At 42.3% G+C, this 19,526-nt stretch overlaps 1 protein-coding gene across 14 annotated transcripts in view; it reads right to left on the reverse strand.

Moving 5' to 3' along the window:
* Nucleotides 1–19,526, reverse strand: part of LOC135217042 (leukocyte elastase inhibitor A-like) — a 125,771-nt gene that overhangs the window by 66,550 nt on the left and 39,695 nt on the right. For all 14 annotated transcript variants that reach the window (XM_064252648.1, XM_064252636.1, XM_064252646.1 and 11 more), the window contains exons 4-5: nt 18,169–18,382; nt 16,906–17,120 (exon numbers count right to left, since the gene is read on the reverse strand). In XM_064252648.1, the coding sequence (XP_064108718.1) occupies nt 16,906–17,120; nt 18,169–18,382 (429 nt within the window). The remainder of the gene's footprint in view (nt 1–16,905; nt 17,121–18,168; nt 18,383–19,526) is intronic.

A 19,526-nucleotide genomic window follows, 5' to 3' on the forward strand; every position in this document is an offset into this window, starting at 1 on the left:
AGTTGTTTGGCGCTTCCACACGCCAGCTTTCAGAATTTTATCCACAGACATGTTCTTCTTAAATGCCAGGGAAGCACTCACACTCCTGATGTCATGAGCTCTAGCTCCCACCTGGCTATCTGACCCTCTGTCTTCTGCAGTATAAGCATTTCTGATTGTCTCCCTTAGCCAAATGATATTGTATTCTTGGACACTTCCTTCTTGATCCGTCCTGTACTTACGAACAACCTCTGGCACCCCGGCCTGAGGTGCCTTGTTCTCTTTAAGTACTCCCTTAGTGCCCTGACGGGGCACAGGAGCATTTCAGCTTTGTCGTTGTCTACAAAGTCTGCCAAGGAAGGTATGGTAAAGGAGTCGAATCTGCCGTCTACTATTGTTGGATTTTGGGTCTTTGCCACGAATTCTGGGACAAACTCACACACCATTGATCTCCAACCTCTCGAGTGCTTTATGAGATATGAGAGGCCATGTAGCTCCCCCACCCTTTTGGTTGAAGCCAGGGCCAATAAGAAGACTGTCTTCAGGGTCAGGCTCCTATCCGTGGACTGCCTTAGTGGTTCGTAAGGGGGTTTTGTCAGACTACTCAGTACCTTGGTCAGATCCCAATCTGGGCTTTTAGTTCCTTTGGTGGGCATGACTGTTCAAAGCTCCTCATCAGCATGGCAACTCCCATGAAGACGATATGTCCACTCCTTTCATTCGTAAGACTGAGGCTAGAGCAGCCCTGTACCCCTTCACTGCAGATACAGACATATGTTTTTCTGTTCTGAGATATATCAGAAAGTCTGCTAACTGCTGAATAGTGGTACCGAGTGGAGACACGTTCCCCCTACGACACCAATCACAGTATGCTGACCACTTCCCTTGGTATACTGTCGCAGATGATTTTCTGATATTACCTGCCATCTGAGTTGCTGCTTTCTGCGAAAACCCTCGCTCTCGGAGGAGATACTTGACAGTCTCCACCCGTGAAGCGATAGGGACTTCACCGACTGGTGGTACCTCTCCACGTGAGGCTGACACAGAAGGTTGCTCCATGGAGGTAACTCTCTTGGCACATCTACTAGGAGTTCCAGTAGGTCTGGAAACCACTCTGCTTTCGGCCATAACGGGGCTACCAGGGTCATCTTGAGGTTCTGAGACCGCATTACCCTGTTCAGAACCTGACGGATTAGACAAAATGGAGGAAATGCGTACACGTCCAGATTGTCCCAGGGGTGTTGTAGCGCATCTTCTGCTGCTGCCTCTGCGTCCGGGACTACTGAACAATACACTTCCAACTTTTTGTTGTACCTGGTTGCGAATAGGTCTATGATCGGTCCTTCCCACAACATGAGCATCCTGTCCACTACCTGTTGGTGTAGGGACCACTCCGTTCCCAGAATCTGATCCCTGCGGCTCAACTTGTCGGCCACTATGTTTCTTTTTCCCGGAATATACCTGGCCTTGATGTCTACCAGGTTCTCTATAGCCCACTGGTGAAGTTGAACTGTCATCACATGTAACTGCCGAGAAACTAGGCCTCCTTGCTTGTTTATATAAGCTACTACTGTGGTGTTGTCTGACATCAATACCACCGAGTGTCCCTTTACTCTCTCCCTGAATTCTTGTAGAGCCAGGAAAGCTGCTTTCAACTCCAGCACGTTTATATGGAGTTCTCTGTCCTTGCAACTCCATTTTGCTGACACCATCAACTCCTCCATATGGGCTCCCCAGCCTTCTAGTGACGCATCCGAGAACAGCAAGAGGTCTGGGGAGGATTGTTGAAGGGGGACACCCACTGTCAGATTGTCGTCGTCCACCCACCACAGCAAGTCTTTCCTCACTTCTGCCGACAAGGGAATTTGGCTCGTACGGGTGATCTACTGTTGGTGACCAAAACTCCTTCATCCTCCATTGTAGGGACCGAAGGTGTAGCCTTCCTTTTTGTGGTACTAGCTTCTCCAGGGAGGTTAGGATTCCCAGCACCACCTGCCACTGTCTTGCTGGCTGTGTCTGCTTTCCCAGAAAGGCATTCACCACTTGTTTGCATTTCTGTACTCTTTGGTCTGTCGGGAATACTTTGGCTTGTGTTGTGTCTATCACCATTCCCAGATATTCCAAACGTTGACTTGGATCCAGCTGCGACTTCTGCTGATTCACCACAATACCTAGGCTGTGACAAAGCTGCAGGAGGGCCGCCCTGTCCCTGAGTAATTTCTCCCTGGACTTTGCTATCACCAGCCAATCGTCCAGATATCTTATCAGCCTGATCCCCTGAGCGTGCGCCCACGCCGACACGAGGGTGAACACTCTTGTAAAAACTTGAGGAGACGTTGTCAATCCGAAGCACAGGACCTTGAACTCGAAAGCTTTCCCTGCAAGACTGAAGCGGAGAAATTTCCTTGAAGACTGATGGACTGGTATCTGAAAGTATGCGTCCTTTAGATCGACTGTCAGCATAAAGTCTCCGATTCTGACTGCTTGTAGAACCGTTTTCGGAGTTTCCATCTTGAAACTGGTTTTCCTTATAAACAGATTCAGCGTTGACAGGTCTATTACTGTCCTCCACTCCCCGTTGGCTTTGGGTATCAGGAAAATCCTGCTGTAGAAGCCTTTTGTCGGACTGCATACTTGTTGCACAGCTCCTTTTTCCATCATCTTCTTCACTTCGTCCTGCAGAATAGTGGCCTTGTGAGATTTGTGGGCATAAGTGACGTGGGGTAATGGTTGATCTGTCAGGGGCGGGGTTACCTCGAACGGAATCAAATACCCGATCCTGAGAACATCCACCACCCACTGCTCTGCCCCTAGTTCCTGCCACACCTTCCAGTGATTTGCCAGGCAACCCCCCACTGGTGTGGCCGAGTGATGGGAGGCGCCCATCCTATCTTCTTGAGCCTCTCCCCCTTCCCCTATTGCCCCTTCCTCTGTTGTTTCTATTGTGAAAGGGCCGATGAGTTATCCTCTTTGGGGAAGAGGGTCTTGTGACTCTATTAGGGATGCTATGTCTCACTGGTTTCTTTCGAGACATCTGCTGTTGTCTTCCCTCCAAAGGAATAGTTTGACTGTTAGAGGTTTTCCTAACTGCCTGTTGCACTAACCTATCGTTAGTGTCCATCCTTCTTCTATCTATCGCTTCTTCCAGTATGACCTCTGGCAACAGTAGTTGCGATTCCAAGATATCCCCATTCCTCATTGCTAACAGGGAATCCAAATCCACATTGCGGCTTAGTCTAGCCAATGCTGCATCTCTCCTCATTAGCAGGATATTTGCCCAAACATTGGCACTTACGTTTGTCAGGTACGCGATCGCCTTGGACCCTGACTGTAGTAATCTAATGAACAATGGTTCATCCACTACTTTCCTTGTTGCTTCCGAGGATGCAATTTTCGCCACTGCTGTTGACCAAAGGTCTAACCAGGACGCAGCCTGAAAGACAGAAGAAGCTGTTGCTTCTAACGTGGCAGCCTCTTGGTACGTCATCGAAGGGCACTCCATTTTAACCTGATCCAAGGTTAATCCAGGCCTTAACCTTACAACATTAGGGTTCATTTGTCTAGACAGCAAAGGGACCTTCGGTGTCGTATAATATTTCCTTTGCTTTATCATTGGAGGGGGAATAAATTTAAATGATCTATTAGATCTTAAGGAATTATCCCTCCCTGCAATCTTGCGTTTTACGTGTTGCAAGACCGATTCCGCATGACTCGAACAAGGCAATTCATACGACACCTTGGTATCCTTCTTTAGTCCAAACGCCATGTCAATTCCAGGAGGAAGCATACTGGCCGGTGTTTCTGTCTTCTCCGAAAGGCTATTGAATTGACGAATCAAATCAATAACCTCTGCATACGAGGCCAGAAACTCTTGGTTTTCTCCTTCCTCCGGCTCTAGTGTACCACTCTCCGTCACGAGAGATGTTGTCTCGCCTCTATCTTCTGACAGACGGCCCGGAATTCCACGGCCGCCTGCCCCTACGGCCGCGGCCTCTTGATCTTTGCTGGCCGCTGTTGGCTCGATCCCAGATAGTCAGCAGGGGAACGAGAACGTCTCACTCTTTCTCTGCTCACGGATCTAGAGCGAGAATCTCGTCTAGATCCTCAAGATGAAGGCTCCCTTAAGACAGAGGTAAGTTCGTCTTTATTAGCATTGGCATCGTTTTCGAGCGTCGGCGAGCCCGGCCTCGGCCTTCTATCCAGACGGACACTGCCTTCCACGAACGTATCCGCCGAGGTTGCCAACTCTCTATTTTTCGTACTTTTAATAGGAGCCTTATCGTCCTTCGTACGTATTTTGAACGGCCTTACGGGCGAAACTGGGACCTGCATTCCATCCTCTGCTGCACCTTTCGCCGCCAACGTCGATTTTATCAGAGGTATCGCAGTTTTTGCGATCTCCTATTGATATGATCAAGTTCATGTTGAGTGTCCTACCCTTACGAAGCAAATATAATCTTAAATTCTGTATACTTCTTCATAGGAAACTGACTGACATGGCAGTATGTCAAACACCCTCTATGGTGAAACATACTCCCTTCCCTCAGGAATGGTAACCTTTCTTTGAAGAATGATGTGTTAAGTAGAATGTTTTAAAAGTGTTTGAGCCTGAGGCTCTCAGAAAAGTGTTTTTAAACTGCTTCCCAGAAGTTATGTCCTATCACTTCCAACAAAAAATCAAGCTTGGAAGTTAGACAAAATTCCTTGGACATTCCTGAGAATTATACTACTGGGCATCTGCTAAGTTTCCTTTAAGTACCTCACTAGGTTTCCCAGTCTGGTTTCTTAGCAGACGGTAAGCTTGACATTTTGAATCTATGATATATATTTCATTAAAAAATTTATCAGTACAAGGGGTGTCTGGATCCAAATACTTAACACTTGGAGTGCTCATTTATGTAATATGCTAAAAATGAAAATTTTTTAACCAATTTGTATTTCTCATAGCTAACAAACCTCAGGTCTTAACAAAGGATAATCTTAGCACCAGCTGGAAAACTGGTTAAAAACAATCAAAGATTGTATAGCAAGTAATCTGTAAAATCTGGCAACTCCTGCGCTTACGATGTGACAGCTGGTCAGAGACCACACAATTTTTCAGGTTTCAAACCCCATTTAAACAAGGTAAACATTCACTTGCAATATAAAAAAAAAAAGGACAAATTTTCTAAGACAATTTGTATTTTTCTTAGCTACAAACCTGAGGTTTCAACAATAGGATAATTTCTAGAGCCTAGCTGGATCCGGTTAAAAAACAGAAGAAAGTAAGAAATCTTGTGATATCTGGCAACGCATGCATAGATCGGGTGAAGAATGGTCAAAGACCATTCACCTACACCAATGCGTCAGTCTTTCACAACTCAGGATGTCTTAACACACAGATGGGCGGCTAGAGGCGGGCAGTATAATGTTAAGACCTCAGGTTTGTAGCTATAAAAAATACAAATTGTCTTAGAAAATTTGTCATTTGTTCATACGCAAACAAACCTTCGGTCTTAACAATAGGATAGACTCATACTTGGAGGGAGGTACAAGACATCCTAAACCGGCTGGGGGGCCTACTCACCAGTTAAGCTTCCAGAAGAAATGACTTCTGGAGAGGGACTGAAGCCCGTTGAGAAGCTAGATAAATTGATATCTAACCACTCAGACCTTGAGTGACATACAGTGATATATGGGAGAACCATTGTATAGGGAACCAAAGAGAAACTTTGTCTGTCCAATAGCAAACCAACACACCAGGGTTTGCACTACTCTCAACTCCTCCTTGCAAAGGAGTGGAGCATATGCTACCGAATAGAGGTTTGATATTTCCATGTTAAGCGACCACACTATCAGTATGACTACCTTACTCACTGTATCAGACCAGTCCACCGAATGACGTGTTTATTTCTTAACCCGCCTGAAGGAAGAAGGAAAGGTACAAGAGAAAGGAGACCAGCCAACTCACTCATTCTCTCATCCACACAATCATCTTAGGTAAGATACAAAAGTGCCCTGTTAACCCTTAAACACCGACTGGACGTATTATACGTCGACTAAAATTGTCTGTCAGGTGCTTAATTGATGTACGATACATAGACAACAAAAAGTTTTTTTTAAATATTCGCGGAAAAAGTTATAGGCCTAGTTTGCAAAAAATTTTAAATCAGGCGCCTTGAGGGATGCTGAGAGTTTGCGGATCAAGCTGTTGTTTTGTTTAAGAGCGTTACCCAGGCGCGCGTGCGCGAATTTCTCTCTTCTGGCACTAAAAAGCATAAGCGGCACATCTCAGAAATTCTTTCGTCACTTTGCCGTAATGTTTGCACCGTTTTATATTAGCTGTTACATAAAGTTTTACATATGAAAATGTGCACAATTTCATGTAGAATACAACAAAAAATAACTCAAGGTTCTAGCCATCATCAGTTTTGAAATATTTTCATATAAATCACGATGTGCTATAATTTCAACCTTCGGTCAACTTTGACTCGACCAAAATGGTCGACAAACGCTATTGTAAGCTAAAACTCATACATTCTAGTAATATTCAATCCTTTACCTTCATTTTGCAACAAATTGGATGTCTCTAGCACAATATTTCTATTTATGGTGAATTTTCGAAAAACACTTTTCCTTACGTCCGCATGCGGTAACTGCCGAAAATCTCAGAAATTCTTTCGTCACTTTGTCATAAAGTTTGCGCCGTTTTATATTAGCCGTTACATAAAGTTTTTATATAAACAACCCATGGTTGTAGCTTTCAACAGTTTTGAAATACTTTCAAATAAATCATAATAAGTGCCATAATTTCAACCTTCGGTCAACTTTGACTCGACCAAAATGGTAGAAAAACTCAATTGTAAGCTAAAACTCTTACATTCTAGTAATATTCAATCATTTACCTACATTTAGCAACAAATTGGAAGTTTCTAGCACAATATTTTGATTTATGGTGAATTTTTGAAAAACACTTTTTCCTTAAGTCCGCGCGCGGTTACTGCTGAAAATCTCAGAAATTCTTTCGTCAGTTTGTCGTAATGTTTGCACCGTTTAATATTAGCCATAACATAAAACATAAAGCTTTATATATGAAAATATGCAAAATTTTATGCAGAATACAAAAAAAATAACTCATGGTTGTAGCTTTTATCAGTTTTGAAATATTTTCAAATAAATCACGATAAGTGCCATATTTTTCAACCTTCGGTCAACTTTGACTTGACCGAAATAGTCAAAAAATGCAATTGTAAGCTAAAACTCTTACATTCTAGTAATATTCAATCATTTACCTACTTTTTGCAACAAATTGTAAGTCTCTAGCACAATATTTTGATTTATGGTGAATTTTTGAAAAAAACTTTTTCCTTATGACAGCGCGCGGTACCTGCCGAAAATCTCAGAAATTCTTTCGTCACTGTGTCGTAAATTTTGCACCGTTTTATATTAGCCGTTACATAAAGTTTTATATATGAAGATGTGTGCAATTTCATGTAGAATACAACAAAAAACAACCCATGGTTGTCGTTTTATCAGTTTTGAAATATTTTCAAATAAATCACGATAAGTGCCACAATTTCAACCTTCAGTCAACTTTGACTCGACCAAAATGGTCGAAAAACGCTATTGTAAGCTAAAACTCTTACATTCTAGTAATATTCAATCATTTACCTTCATTTTGCAATAAATTGGAAAACTCTAGCACAATATTTCGATCTATGGTGAATTTTTTAAAAACACTTTTTCCTAATGTCCGAACTGCTGAAAATCTCAGAAATTCTTTCGTCAGTTTATCGTAATGTTTGCACAGTTTTATATTAGCCGTTACATAAAGTTTTATATATGAAAATGTGTGCAATTTTATGCAGAATACAACAAAAGATAACTCATGGTTGTAGCTTTCATCAGTTTTGAAATATTTTCAAATAAATCATAATAAGTGCCATAATTTCAACTTTCGGTCAACTTTGACTCTACCGAAATTGTCGAAAAACACAAATGTAAACTAAAACTCTTACATTCTAGTAATATTCAATCATTTACCTACATTTTGCAACAAATTGGAAGTCTCTAGCACAATATTTCGATTTATGGTGAATTTAAAAAAAAAAAATTTTCCTTATGTCCGCACGCGGTAACTATCGAAAATCTCAGAAATTCTTTCGTCAGTTAGTTGTAAAGTTTGCACCATTTTATATAAGCCGTTACATAAAGCTTTATATATGAAAATATGCGCAATTTCATGTAGAATACAACGAAAAATAACTCATGGTTGTAGCTTTTATCAGTTTAGAAATATTTTCAAATAAACCACGATAAGTGCCAAATTTTCAACCTTCGGTCAACTTTGACTCGACCGAAATGGTCGTAAAACGCAATTGTAAGCTAAAACTCATACATTCTAGTAATATTTCAATCATTTACCTTCATTTTGCAACAAATTGGAAGTCTCTAGCACAATATTTATATTTATGGTGAATTTTTGAAAAACACTTTTTCCTTACGTCCGCACGCGGTAACTATCGAAAATCTCAGAAATTCTTTTGTCACATTGTCATAAAGTTTGCGCCGTTTTATATTAGCCGTTACATTGAGTTTTATATATGAAAATGTGCACAATTTCATGTAGAATACAACAATAAACAACCCATGGTTGTAGCTTTCAACAGTTTTGAAATATTTTCAAATAAATCACGATAAGTGCCATAATTTCAACCTTCGGTCAACTTTGACTCGACCGAAATGGTCGAAAAACACAATTGTAAGCTAAAACTCTTACATTCTAGTAATATTCAATCATTTACCTACACTTTGCAACAAATTGGAAGTCTCTAGCACAATATTTTGATTTATGTATGGTGAATTTTTGAAAAACACTTTTTCCTTATGTCCGCGCACGGTAACTGCTGAAAATCTCAGAAATTCTTTTGTCAGTTTGTCATAATGTTTGCACCGTTTTATATTAGCTGTTACATAAAGCTTTATATATGAAAATGTGTGCAATTTCATGCAGAATACAACATAAAATAACTCATGGTTGTAGCTTTTATTAGTTTTGAAATATTTTCAAATAAATCATAATAAGTGCCATAATTTCAACCTTCGGTCAAATTTGACTCTACCGAAATGGTCGAAAAACACAATTGTAAGCTAAAACTCTTACATTCTAGTAATATTCAATCATTTACCTACATTTTGCAACAAATTGGAAAACTCTAGCACAATATTTTGATTTATGGGGAATTTTTGAAAAACACTTTTTCCTTATGTCCGCGCGCGGTAACTGCTGAAAATCTCAGAAATTCTTTTGTCAGTTTGTCGTAATGTTTGCACCGTTTTATATAAGCCGTTACATAAAGCTTTATATATGAAAATATGCACAATTTCATGCAGAATACAACAATAAATAACTCATGGTTGTAGCTTTTATCAGTTTTGAAATATTTTCAAATAAACCACAATAAGTGCCATAATTTCAACCTTCGGTCAACTTTGACTCGACCAAAATGGTCGTAAAACGCAATTGTAAGCTAAAACTCTTACATTCTTGTAAATTGTTGTAAAATTCAATCATTTACCTTCATTTTGCAACAAATTGGAAAACTCTAGCACAATATTTTGATTTATGGTGAATTTTTGAAAAGCACTCTTTCCATACAGCCGCGCGCAGTAACTGCCAAAAATCTAAGAAATTCTTTCGTCAGTTTGTTGTAATGTTTGCACCATTTTATATCAGCCGTTACATAAATTTTTATATATGAAAATGTGCGCAATTTTATGTAGAATACAACAATTAATAACTCATGGTTGTAGCTCTTATCAGTTTTGAAATATTTTCATATAAATCAGGATAAATAGAAAAAATTCGACATTCTGAGAACTTTAACTTGACCGAAATGGTCGAAAACTGCAATTGTAAGCTAAAACACTTACAGTCTAGTAAAATTCAATGAATTACCTTCATTTTTAACAACAAACAGGAAGTCTCTAGCACAATATTTCGATTTATGGTGATTTTTTGAAAAAACTTTTTTTTACGTCTGCGTGTTACGAATTCATTCATCATTTTGTGATAATATTTTCTCTGTGTTGCTTTGATTGTTTTACAATTTGTTATATACCAAAATGATTGCAATTTAATGTATAATACAACGAAAAAATATTAACTCATTAGCTTATTTGTATAAATTATACATGAAATTTTTGTTTACGCTGTCATATATTCCAATATTTATTTGTGATAACGATTTTTTTTTTCATTTCTGATGGTTGCATGATGGTTGCATACTAAACTTCAGGCAATGACAAAAAAAGGAGCCAAAATTGAACTCTTAATCTTAAAAACTAAACGTGCTGTGATTTAAAAAAAAAAAAAACTTTTTTTCCGCTTTGGCACAAACTCCCAAACGCCATCGGCATATGAGACACTTTGGTAAATAGCGGCTCAGCATTTAAGGGTTAAGGACAACTATGAGTTACACAACCTGTTGGGGAGCCACCACAGGACCCAGGGAAAACATGTCCGCATATCTGTGGGCAACAACCTTAAGACAGAAACAGGTGAACGTGGACTGGCGTAACCAAGTACCAGTGCTCAGCGCTCTATGTACAGACAAGTTCTTTTTGAAAGCCAGAGAGGGACCAATACCCCAAATGTCATGTGCTCTAGCCTGCACAGACATGGTGGTGGAATCATCAAGAGTAAGTATGCCTGTCTGATGGCTTCCCGTATCCAAAAAGAGATAGTATTCTTAGACACCTCTTTCTTGTAGGGCTTGTGCTAACAAAAAGTCTGTGGCAGCCTGGTTTAAGGTGCCAAGTCCTTTTAAGATAGCAACGCAGGGCCCGGACAGGGCACAACAAAAGCTCTTGAGCATCACCATCCAAAGTCACCACCACAAAGTCATTCAGTGATGGAATGGAAAACAAAGTGAACCGGTCATCGTGCACAGAGGGATTTTAGGTCTTTGCCACGAATTCTGGGACAAATTCGAAGGACGACGACCCCCAACCCCTAGTGTGCTTCACCTCATAGCTCAGAGCTCTCCTACCCTCTTGGTAGATGCCAAGGCCAGAGGGAAAACTGTCTTGAGCGTCAAGTTCCTGTCAGATGAGCGACGCAAGGGCTCATATGTACTCTCAGTGAAGCTCTTGAGAACCAAGGAAACATCCCACGTCGGAGGCTTGAGCTCTCTAGGAGAACTCGACTGCTCAAACCCCTAAACTAGCAACGAAAGTTTCCAGGAAGAGATGTCGATATCTAAAAGGCGTAACACCAAACTCAGGGCCTCCCTGTAGCCTCTAATGGCAGAAACGGACAAATGTTTCTCGTCTCTGAGGAAGGTTAAAAAGTCTGCTATTCACTGAATAGAGGTTGAGAGAGGAGAAAAACCCCATTTACGACACCAATCACAATAGATCGCCCATTTGCCTTAGTAAACCACGGAGGTCGACTTTCTGAGACTGCTGGACATATACCTCTTGCTCGGAGGAGATACTTGATAGCCTCCAACCGTGAATTTTTGTTTGATTGTATGGTGTTTTTACGTTGCATGGAACCAGTGGTTATTCAACAACGGGACCAACGGCTTTACATGACTTCCGAACCTTGTCAAGAGTGAACTTCTATCACCAGAAATACACATCTCTTACTCCTCAATGAAATGGCCGAGAATTGAACCTGCGACCACCAAGGTGGGACGCTAATACCATAACAACCATGCCGCTGAGGCGTTCTCCAACCATGAAGGGACAGGGATTCTACTGTTCTACTGACTGGTGGCTGACACAGATGTCGCCAAGGCGGAACATCCCTCTGAACCTCTGACAACAACGACAGCAGATCTGGGAACCATTCTGTCTGAGGCCACAGAGGGGCTACCAAAGTCATCCTGTGACCCTGTGAACTCATTAGCCTGTTCAGAACTTGATGGACCAAACAAAATGGAGGGAAGGCATACACCTCCAGGTTGTCCCAGAGATGTAGGAATGCGTCCTCTGCCAATGCTAAAGGGTCTGGGACCACTGAACAGAATTGGAATGCATCCTCTGCCAATGCTAAAAGATCTAGGACCACTGAACAGAATATCTCCAGCTTCCTGTTGAAGCGAGTCACAAAAAGGTCCAGCATGGGTCTCCCCAAAACCTGGAAAAGCTTATCTACTACCACCTGATGAAGGGACCACTCTGTGCCTAGGATCTGATCCCGACGACTGAGTTTGTCTGCGACCATATTCCATTTGCCTGGGATATACCTGGCTGAGAGCTCTACCGAATTGCTGACCGCCCACTGGTGAACCTCGACAGTCAAGGTATGAAGTTGACGAGAAACCAGGCCTCCCTGTTTGTTCGCATAGGCTACCACTGTGGTGTTGTCCGACATGAGAACGACAGAATGACCTTCTACCTCCTCCCTAAACTCCTTCAGACCCAGGAAGGCTGCCGTCAACTCCAAGACGTTGATATGTTGCTATTTGTTCTCCAAACTCCAAACGCCTGAAGTGATGAGGCCGCCTAAATGAGCCCCCTAACCTGCGAAAACAGAAGGAAGTCCAGTGGAAGAGAATGCAGAGGGACACCCTTTGAAAGATTCTGGTTGTCCAACCACCAACGAAGGTCTGCTCTCACTTCCAGAGACAAGAGGAACCATTAACAGGGGTGAGTCCCCCGCCGGAGACCATTATTCTCCCAGTCTCCATTGCAGAGACCGAAGATAAAAAGCCCATGAGGGACCAGCTTCTCCAGGGATGACAACACTCCCAGAAGAACCTGCCACTGATGAGCTGACTGATGTGGTTCCGACAGGAAGTCGCGTGCCACCACCCGCAACTTCTCCAATCTCTGATCTGACGGGAAAACTTTGCTACTGTTGTATCGATGACCATGCACAGGTAGAGAATCCTTTGACTGGGTACGAGGTTTGACTTTTCCTGGTTGACTACGATGCCCAGTTCCAGATAGAACCGATCCCTGTCCTGCAGCAGCATTTCCCTGGAAACTGCCAAGACCAACTAATCGTCGAGGTACCTCAGCAAACGGATCCCCTGAGCATGGGCCAAACTTGACACGAGAGAGAAGACCCTTGTGAACACTTGAGGGGCTGTTGTCAGCCCAAAGCATAGGACTTTGAACTCGAAGACCTTGTCCCCATGAGAAAAGCGAAGGAACTTCCTGGACGTCGGATGAACAGGGATTTGGAAGTATGCGTCCTTTAAATCTATCAATAGCATGAAGTCGCCTTCCCTCACGGCTGCCAACACCGAATGCAGGGTCTCCATCTTGAACCGTGTCTTCCTGATGAAGTGATTCAGGGTGGATAAGTCGATCACAGGTCTCCATCCTCCCGACGCCTTGTGCACCAAAAAGATGTGCCTGTAAAACCCCGGAGACGAACGCACCACTTCCTCTATCGCATCCTTGTTCAGCATCTTCTGCACTTCCTCCCGAAGAGCTAAGAACTTCAGAGAATCTGGAGGATATACCTTCCTGAGCTGCAGTTTGTCCAACAGAGGAGGAGAGAAGTCAAATAGCAGTAGGTACCCCACCCGAAGGACATCTACCACCCACTTCTCCGCCCCATAACTCTGCCACTTGGCCCAATGGCCCGCCAGGACCCACCCCTCCCCCTGCCATGGCACAGGAGAGGGAGAGGCACCTAACCTGCCGACAGCCCCCTTTACCTTTGTCCCTTGGGCCCCTTCTTGGCTTAAAGGAATGAGAGCGAAAAGGACGTTGATCCTCTGACCTAGGCTAAGTCAAACAGGAAGGCCCTGTCGAACTCGAATTCCTCGACAGCCTACCAGGCGATGATCTTCTTGACTGCTGCTGGACAGGGGGAGGAGGAGGAGCCGGACGTCTCCGAAGACGAGATTCCGACTTAAGACACAGCCTAGTGCACCAGTCTGTCTTTGGTGTCAGCCCGCCGCCGGTCTATCGCATTCTATTCAGCAGAAGGTTAGCCCATAAATTAACACTGAGGTGAGCCATATACGAAAACGCCTTGACTCTGGACTGCAATAGATTGGCAAGTGAGGATGCACTCACCAACCCTTCCGGCGACCTGTCAGAAGCTATCTTGGCAATGACCACAGACCACAAGTCCAGCCAAGAAACCGTGTGCAACATGGAGGCAGCCGTAGATTCCAATGCCGAGGCCTCATGCAGAGACAAGGACGGAACCACCGACCTCACTTGCTCCAAAGTCAATCCTGGGTTCAGGCGAATGACGTCTGGGTTAAGATAGCGCGACATAAAAAAAGGAGAGTTCGTAGCGTAGTACTTCCTATGCCTCGTGAGAGGCAGGGACAGTACCTTGGCAGAGACCCCTAGAGCGGAGCGAACCGTCCCAGTCCGAAACAGAGGCATTAACCTTATGCAAGACTGACTGGATGTGCCCCGACAAGGGAAGCTGAAGAGATAATTTGGGATCCTACGTAGCTCCCACCAAGGTTTCCAAGCAAGAAGGAGTGTACGACGACTGAGCCTGAGACCTACTTTCCAAATTGTTGAACCCACGAATGAGATCAACAACTTCCGAAAAGGAAGACAAAATGCTCTTGCATGTCTCCCTCCTCCTGCTCCGGCAAAGCCGACGACGAGAAGTATGAGTAGGCTCTTCTAAGGCACCTTCTTCATTAAAATTAAGAGTAGGATCAGCAGCAAAACAGCCCAAAACACCAACTAACATGTCTGGGCTGGGTCCACACATCCATTCCCAAGACGAGCCCACTGTAACACTAGGGACATCACTATGTTCTCCTCCAACAGATGATTCATTAACATGTCCATGAATGGTCATGGCCGTGGCAGACTTATGAACGTGAGTTGGAAAGGAATCCCGAGCACTCGAGATCGAAGGAGAATCCTCCAGAATCTAACTCTTAGAAGCATCAGTGAGAGGGGCAGGCAAACACTCTTGCTGCACCAACTTCGCGCTCACCACCTTCAACCTCTTGACAGGCGTCTTGAGATCCTTACGGCGACGAATAGGCCTTGGAGAAGAAGGAGCACTTGCATCATGTGCACAAAAAGGGGAGGTTGCAACACGCTCGCGATGTGCATGGACGGGGGAGGTTGCAACACACTCACAATGTGCATGGACGGGGGAGGTTGCAACACGCCCGTGATTCGATGCAGAGGACGAAGCAGCCGCTGCAGATTACACAAGGGAAGATACACTAAATCTCTCCGAAACACCAACACTCTCGAGAACATGTCCGTGTTGTTCCTCTCTCGTAGGTGAAGAAAGAGCAAAGTCCTTAGCCTTTCAACACTTGATACACCGAAGTGGCGTAGAGGGGGAAGAGGGAGAGGAAGGCAGTACTGGTTCCTTATGAAAATTCTTTGCAGGAGGCAGGGACGAAGCAACGCATTTCCTTCCAATCCTCCCAATCAACAAGGCAGCCAACTTATAATCCAAAAGAGTCCAACCTCTTAAGCACTGCCTGGCATATAACCTCAGACTGATCTGCGAGAGAAGGCTCCGATCACATGGAAGGGAGATGTAGCGAACTGGGCGGCAGTGATGATGTCATGACTGAGAAAGGCAGTACAGAGGAGATGACTGGGAGTGACGTCACAAGTGGAGATGACGTCCCAGCTTCCCCTCCGTGTGAAGGGGAATCAGATGCCACTGGCGGAGAAACACAACGACGGATCCCGTGACGTCATCAACGGGGCTGACACCATAGCTCCCCTCCAACTCGAAGAAGCGGCAACAGTCACTGGCGGAGCAATACAGATGGCTGACCTCGGCTACCCACAAAGACGAGGCCGGGAGGAGGGGGGATGGTCTGGTCCGCCTGAGCAGGGGGGTAGCAAGCCTCCAAAAAGTGCGCAAGCAACCCCTCCAAGGATGGGGTACCCCATAGCCTGAGCGTCTTCCAAATCGCCACCATCTTGGACGCCTCAGACTGGAATAAATGAGAATGATGAAAAAGCCTCCCCCCTCCCAGGAATCAAATTAACTCCCGAAGAAGAAGGGGTGACATTACAAAAATCAGCCTGGTGGCCTCCCGATACTTCCAGCGACGAATCAATGGAAGAAAAGGAAGGAGACACAGGAACAACACTACTATGGGGGTTGATACTGCAGAAAACGAAGCATCGGGAAGAGGTAAAAACCTTCCCAAGAAGGAAGAGTCAAAACCTTCCGATGCTCTCTCTTGCTAAAAACGACTTCCACTGCTCTTTAGGCCATGCCCGGCATTCTGTGCAAGGGTTCGTTATAGTACAAAAATTAGAATGGCACCTGCTACATGTGATGTGGGGATCAGTCTCCGCCGAAGCCAAAAAACAAGAACACGGAAAACCTGGAATTCCGGGGCACACATGTTGATAAGGTCCTGAAGGAGCAGAAGAAGCCATAATATCAGCAAACACACACACTACACACAAGCGAAACGGGCAATGAACCGGGTAAAGGCCAAGAGAGGTTAACCACTACACTCGCCCAGGTAGGTAAGAAAAGACCAACGAATTGGCGTAGGTGAATGGTCTTTGACCATTCTTCAACCGATCTACACATGCGTTGCCAGATATCACAAGATTCATTGCTTTCATCTGTCATTTAACCGGATGCAGCTAGGCACTAGAAATGATCCTACTGTTAAGACCGAAGGTTTGTTTGCGTATGAACAAATATGTCTTCATTAAATTCATTTTTCAGGCTACGGTTGGTGTAGGTACTCGATGTGACAGTAAGGGTACCAAACACCTTAGTAAAAGACAATCTGATCCACAGTAAATACAATGGAATCTATAATCATAAAGCAGTTTATTGGCCAAATAAGTCATAGGTAAAACAAATGATCATAAAGTCTAACTATGCATTGGTAAAAGTTTACACAGAAACCAATTAATACCAAACACATTCTTTTAATTATAGAATCACCCCAAATGTAATAGGAAAATTATCACTAGAAATTTTGTAAAGATAAAATCTACTACCTGATAATTCATCCTCAACAGAGATGCCCCTAGTTCGTCATTGACAGAATAGCCAAATTTCTTCTTTATGTGCATCATGGGGACCTTCACACTTGATGATGCTGAAGTCCAGAAATCCTCATCATAGGTGCTCTCCTTACTGAACTGATGTTCCCAAAGACCTTTGAAGTACACTGCATTCACAAGAACCATTCTTGTTAAGGAGTCAAGGATTCCTGAAGTGCCGAGAATACAAAAGTCATCATAATAATTGGAAAGCTTCAATGACAACAGGTCCTTGTTTTAAAACAAGTGAAAAGATTGAATTAATACAGAACAGTATTGGTTTGGAAAACCAACTATTAAAGTAAATTTTCCCAATTGTGTTGTACATGTGTATTGAGAAGGCAATGAGAATTTGTCGTAAGTTACATTCACTTTGGACAGTAGAAGAACTTTCATCAGTTTCAAGATATACCTAATCTTTATTTTTACCTGGAGGTAATGACTGCATATATAAGGAATAATGCTTGGTATGCCCTATGCAGCAAACTGTATATAATATAGAGTTCTTTGAGTCTATTTGGACTACAGCCTTTATCCTTTTACTTTATATCCATTCTTTTTTATCTCTTACAATGGAATTTGTTGACCAAATTCCATTGTAAGAATAAAGAAACTCTTAAAAGCTACCCTTATGAGTCTAGACTGTCGACAAAATCCCTCAAGAACAGTATCTCCCTCCCTTAGGAGAAATAGAAAAAATAAAATGTGTATGTAGTATATGATAAAACAGTTTATGTGGTAAAAGCATTCTTCATAAGACAACAATGACAAACTCTGAGACTGCAAACTTTAATCACATAAATTCTTGTTAGTGTTTTCTTAGTTTATTGTGTATGTACATAAATGCAAGGCAAACTTTAATTAAGTTTGACCAACATAAAATTAAAGAGCAGTACAATTTTGGTTATTACAATAACCCCTCCATCTGAAAGACGAAGTTTAGGGGCACAATAAAAAACAGATAGACTTGACAGTTATGATCTATCATTGCTCTTTGATTTGCTCACTGCTTCATGTTAAGCCTCAGTGAAGATTGCTATAATACTTGAAAATAAAATTCTCCATCAGAAATTTTAGAAAGAGAAGACAAGAACAACATTCCAAGATGGTTCTTTTACTTTTTGATAGTTTTTACTGGAGGAATCTGTCCTGATTATATTTAATATCTCCGCTTCCTTATCTGTGAAGATCAATAAAACATGATACAATATACCACACCTGGGGGGATTAGATCCTTGATGCGAGACTTAGTGGCGTCTTCTACAGCACCGTTGATCTTGCCTCGAACCTCTGCCTCTTGATTGAAATCTACAGTCTCTGCAGAACTCATATACTTCTGGGTCAACAATTCCATGTATTCATCCAGCACTTTCAACTGATCAGATACGTATACCATATTGGCAGTTTGAAGTTCGTACTCGGGGACTTCTGTCTGTTTCAAGAAAAAAAAGTCCACTACGTATACTTAAGAACGTATGGGGTATTACAAAAACAGAAGGTCATAATAATAATCAACATATTACTTCTCCAAATTATCTAAATAAAACTGTTAAAGTAACAACAAAGATGATATGGAAATGACAAATTTCAAATGTAACACCAGCAGGAGAGAGAGAGAGAGAGAGAGAGAGAGAGAGAGAGAGAGAGAGAGAGAGAGAGAATCACCTCTTGTGGCAGAATGGTAGGTTTTGGCTACAATCGGTAGTTAATCAATACATTTCATAAATGAAGCAAATGCATGGGAAGGAGACTGTAACAACTTTACTGGGCCTCCTTTCCTACTAGTATACCATGCAATTCAATTACAACTAATTCTGTTCAGCAAAAATCAATAATAACTATTTATATCAATTCCTATTACCTAAATTTCTATGTCCAACAAAGATAAGGAAATATTTACACAAAAATTCAGCGGCACTATGATGCTATAAATTCAAATAAAATTCTCACAACCAATGAAAGATAAGAGACTAATACACATTTTTATCTAAAGTAATAAGCAACATATATGAAGCCCTTTTCATGATACTGAAACAAATACCAATATAAAAGGCCCACCATGAAAAGGAAGAAAAAAAAAAGATCTACAAATAAAACTACATATACTCTATGAAGCCTTCCTTGCACAACACCATTGTTTGAAACACTCCTCCAAATATATATACAATTTAAAAGTCAGTTTTCAATGCTGAGTACTGGTTTTGACTTAATATTAATAAGCAATTAACTTCACAAATGCTAAAAAGAACTTACTTTAAACAATGACCAGTAAGTTTACCTAGTTTGGCACACAGTAAACAGTATTAAAGGTTATTTTCAATGGTCCCCTGTACACAGATCTCTGCTTTTTAAATTTCCATTCTTTCCCCTGGCCTCTTCCGACCTACCTGTCAAAACTCTTCAATTTTACCTGAAGAAATCTTCAAGGTGAACCTTGCAAAGGTCTAAAAATGTGACTCACTGTTGTTAAACTAAAATCAAAATAATAATATACAAATGAACTTGAAGCTGGGAACAGCATAACGTTACTTATGTAGAGAACAGAATTCAGCACAAAGTATAATAATGGCTACAAG

This window comes from Macrobrachium nipponense, chromosome 7 (assembly GCF_015104395.2).
Source record: "Macrobrachium nipponense isolate FS-2020 chromosome 7, ASM1510439v2, whole genome shotgun sequence".
Taxonomy (NCBI): Eukaryota; Metazoa; Arthropoda; class Malacostraca; order Decapoda; family Palaemonidae; genus Macrobrachium; species Macrobrachium nipponense.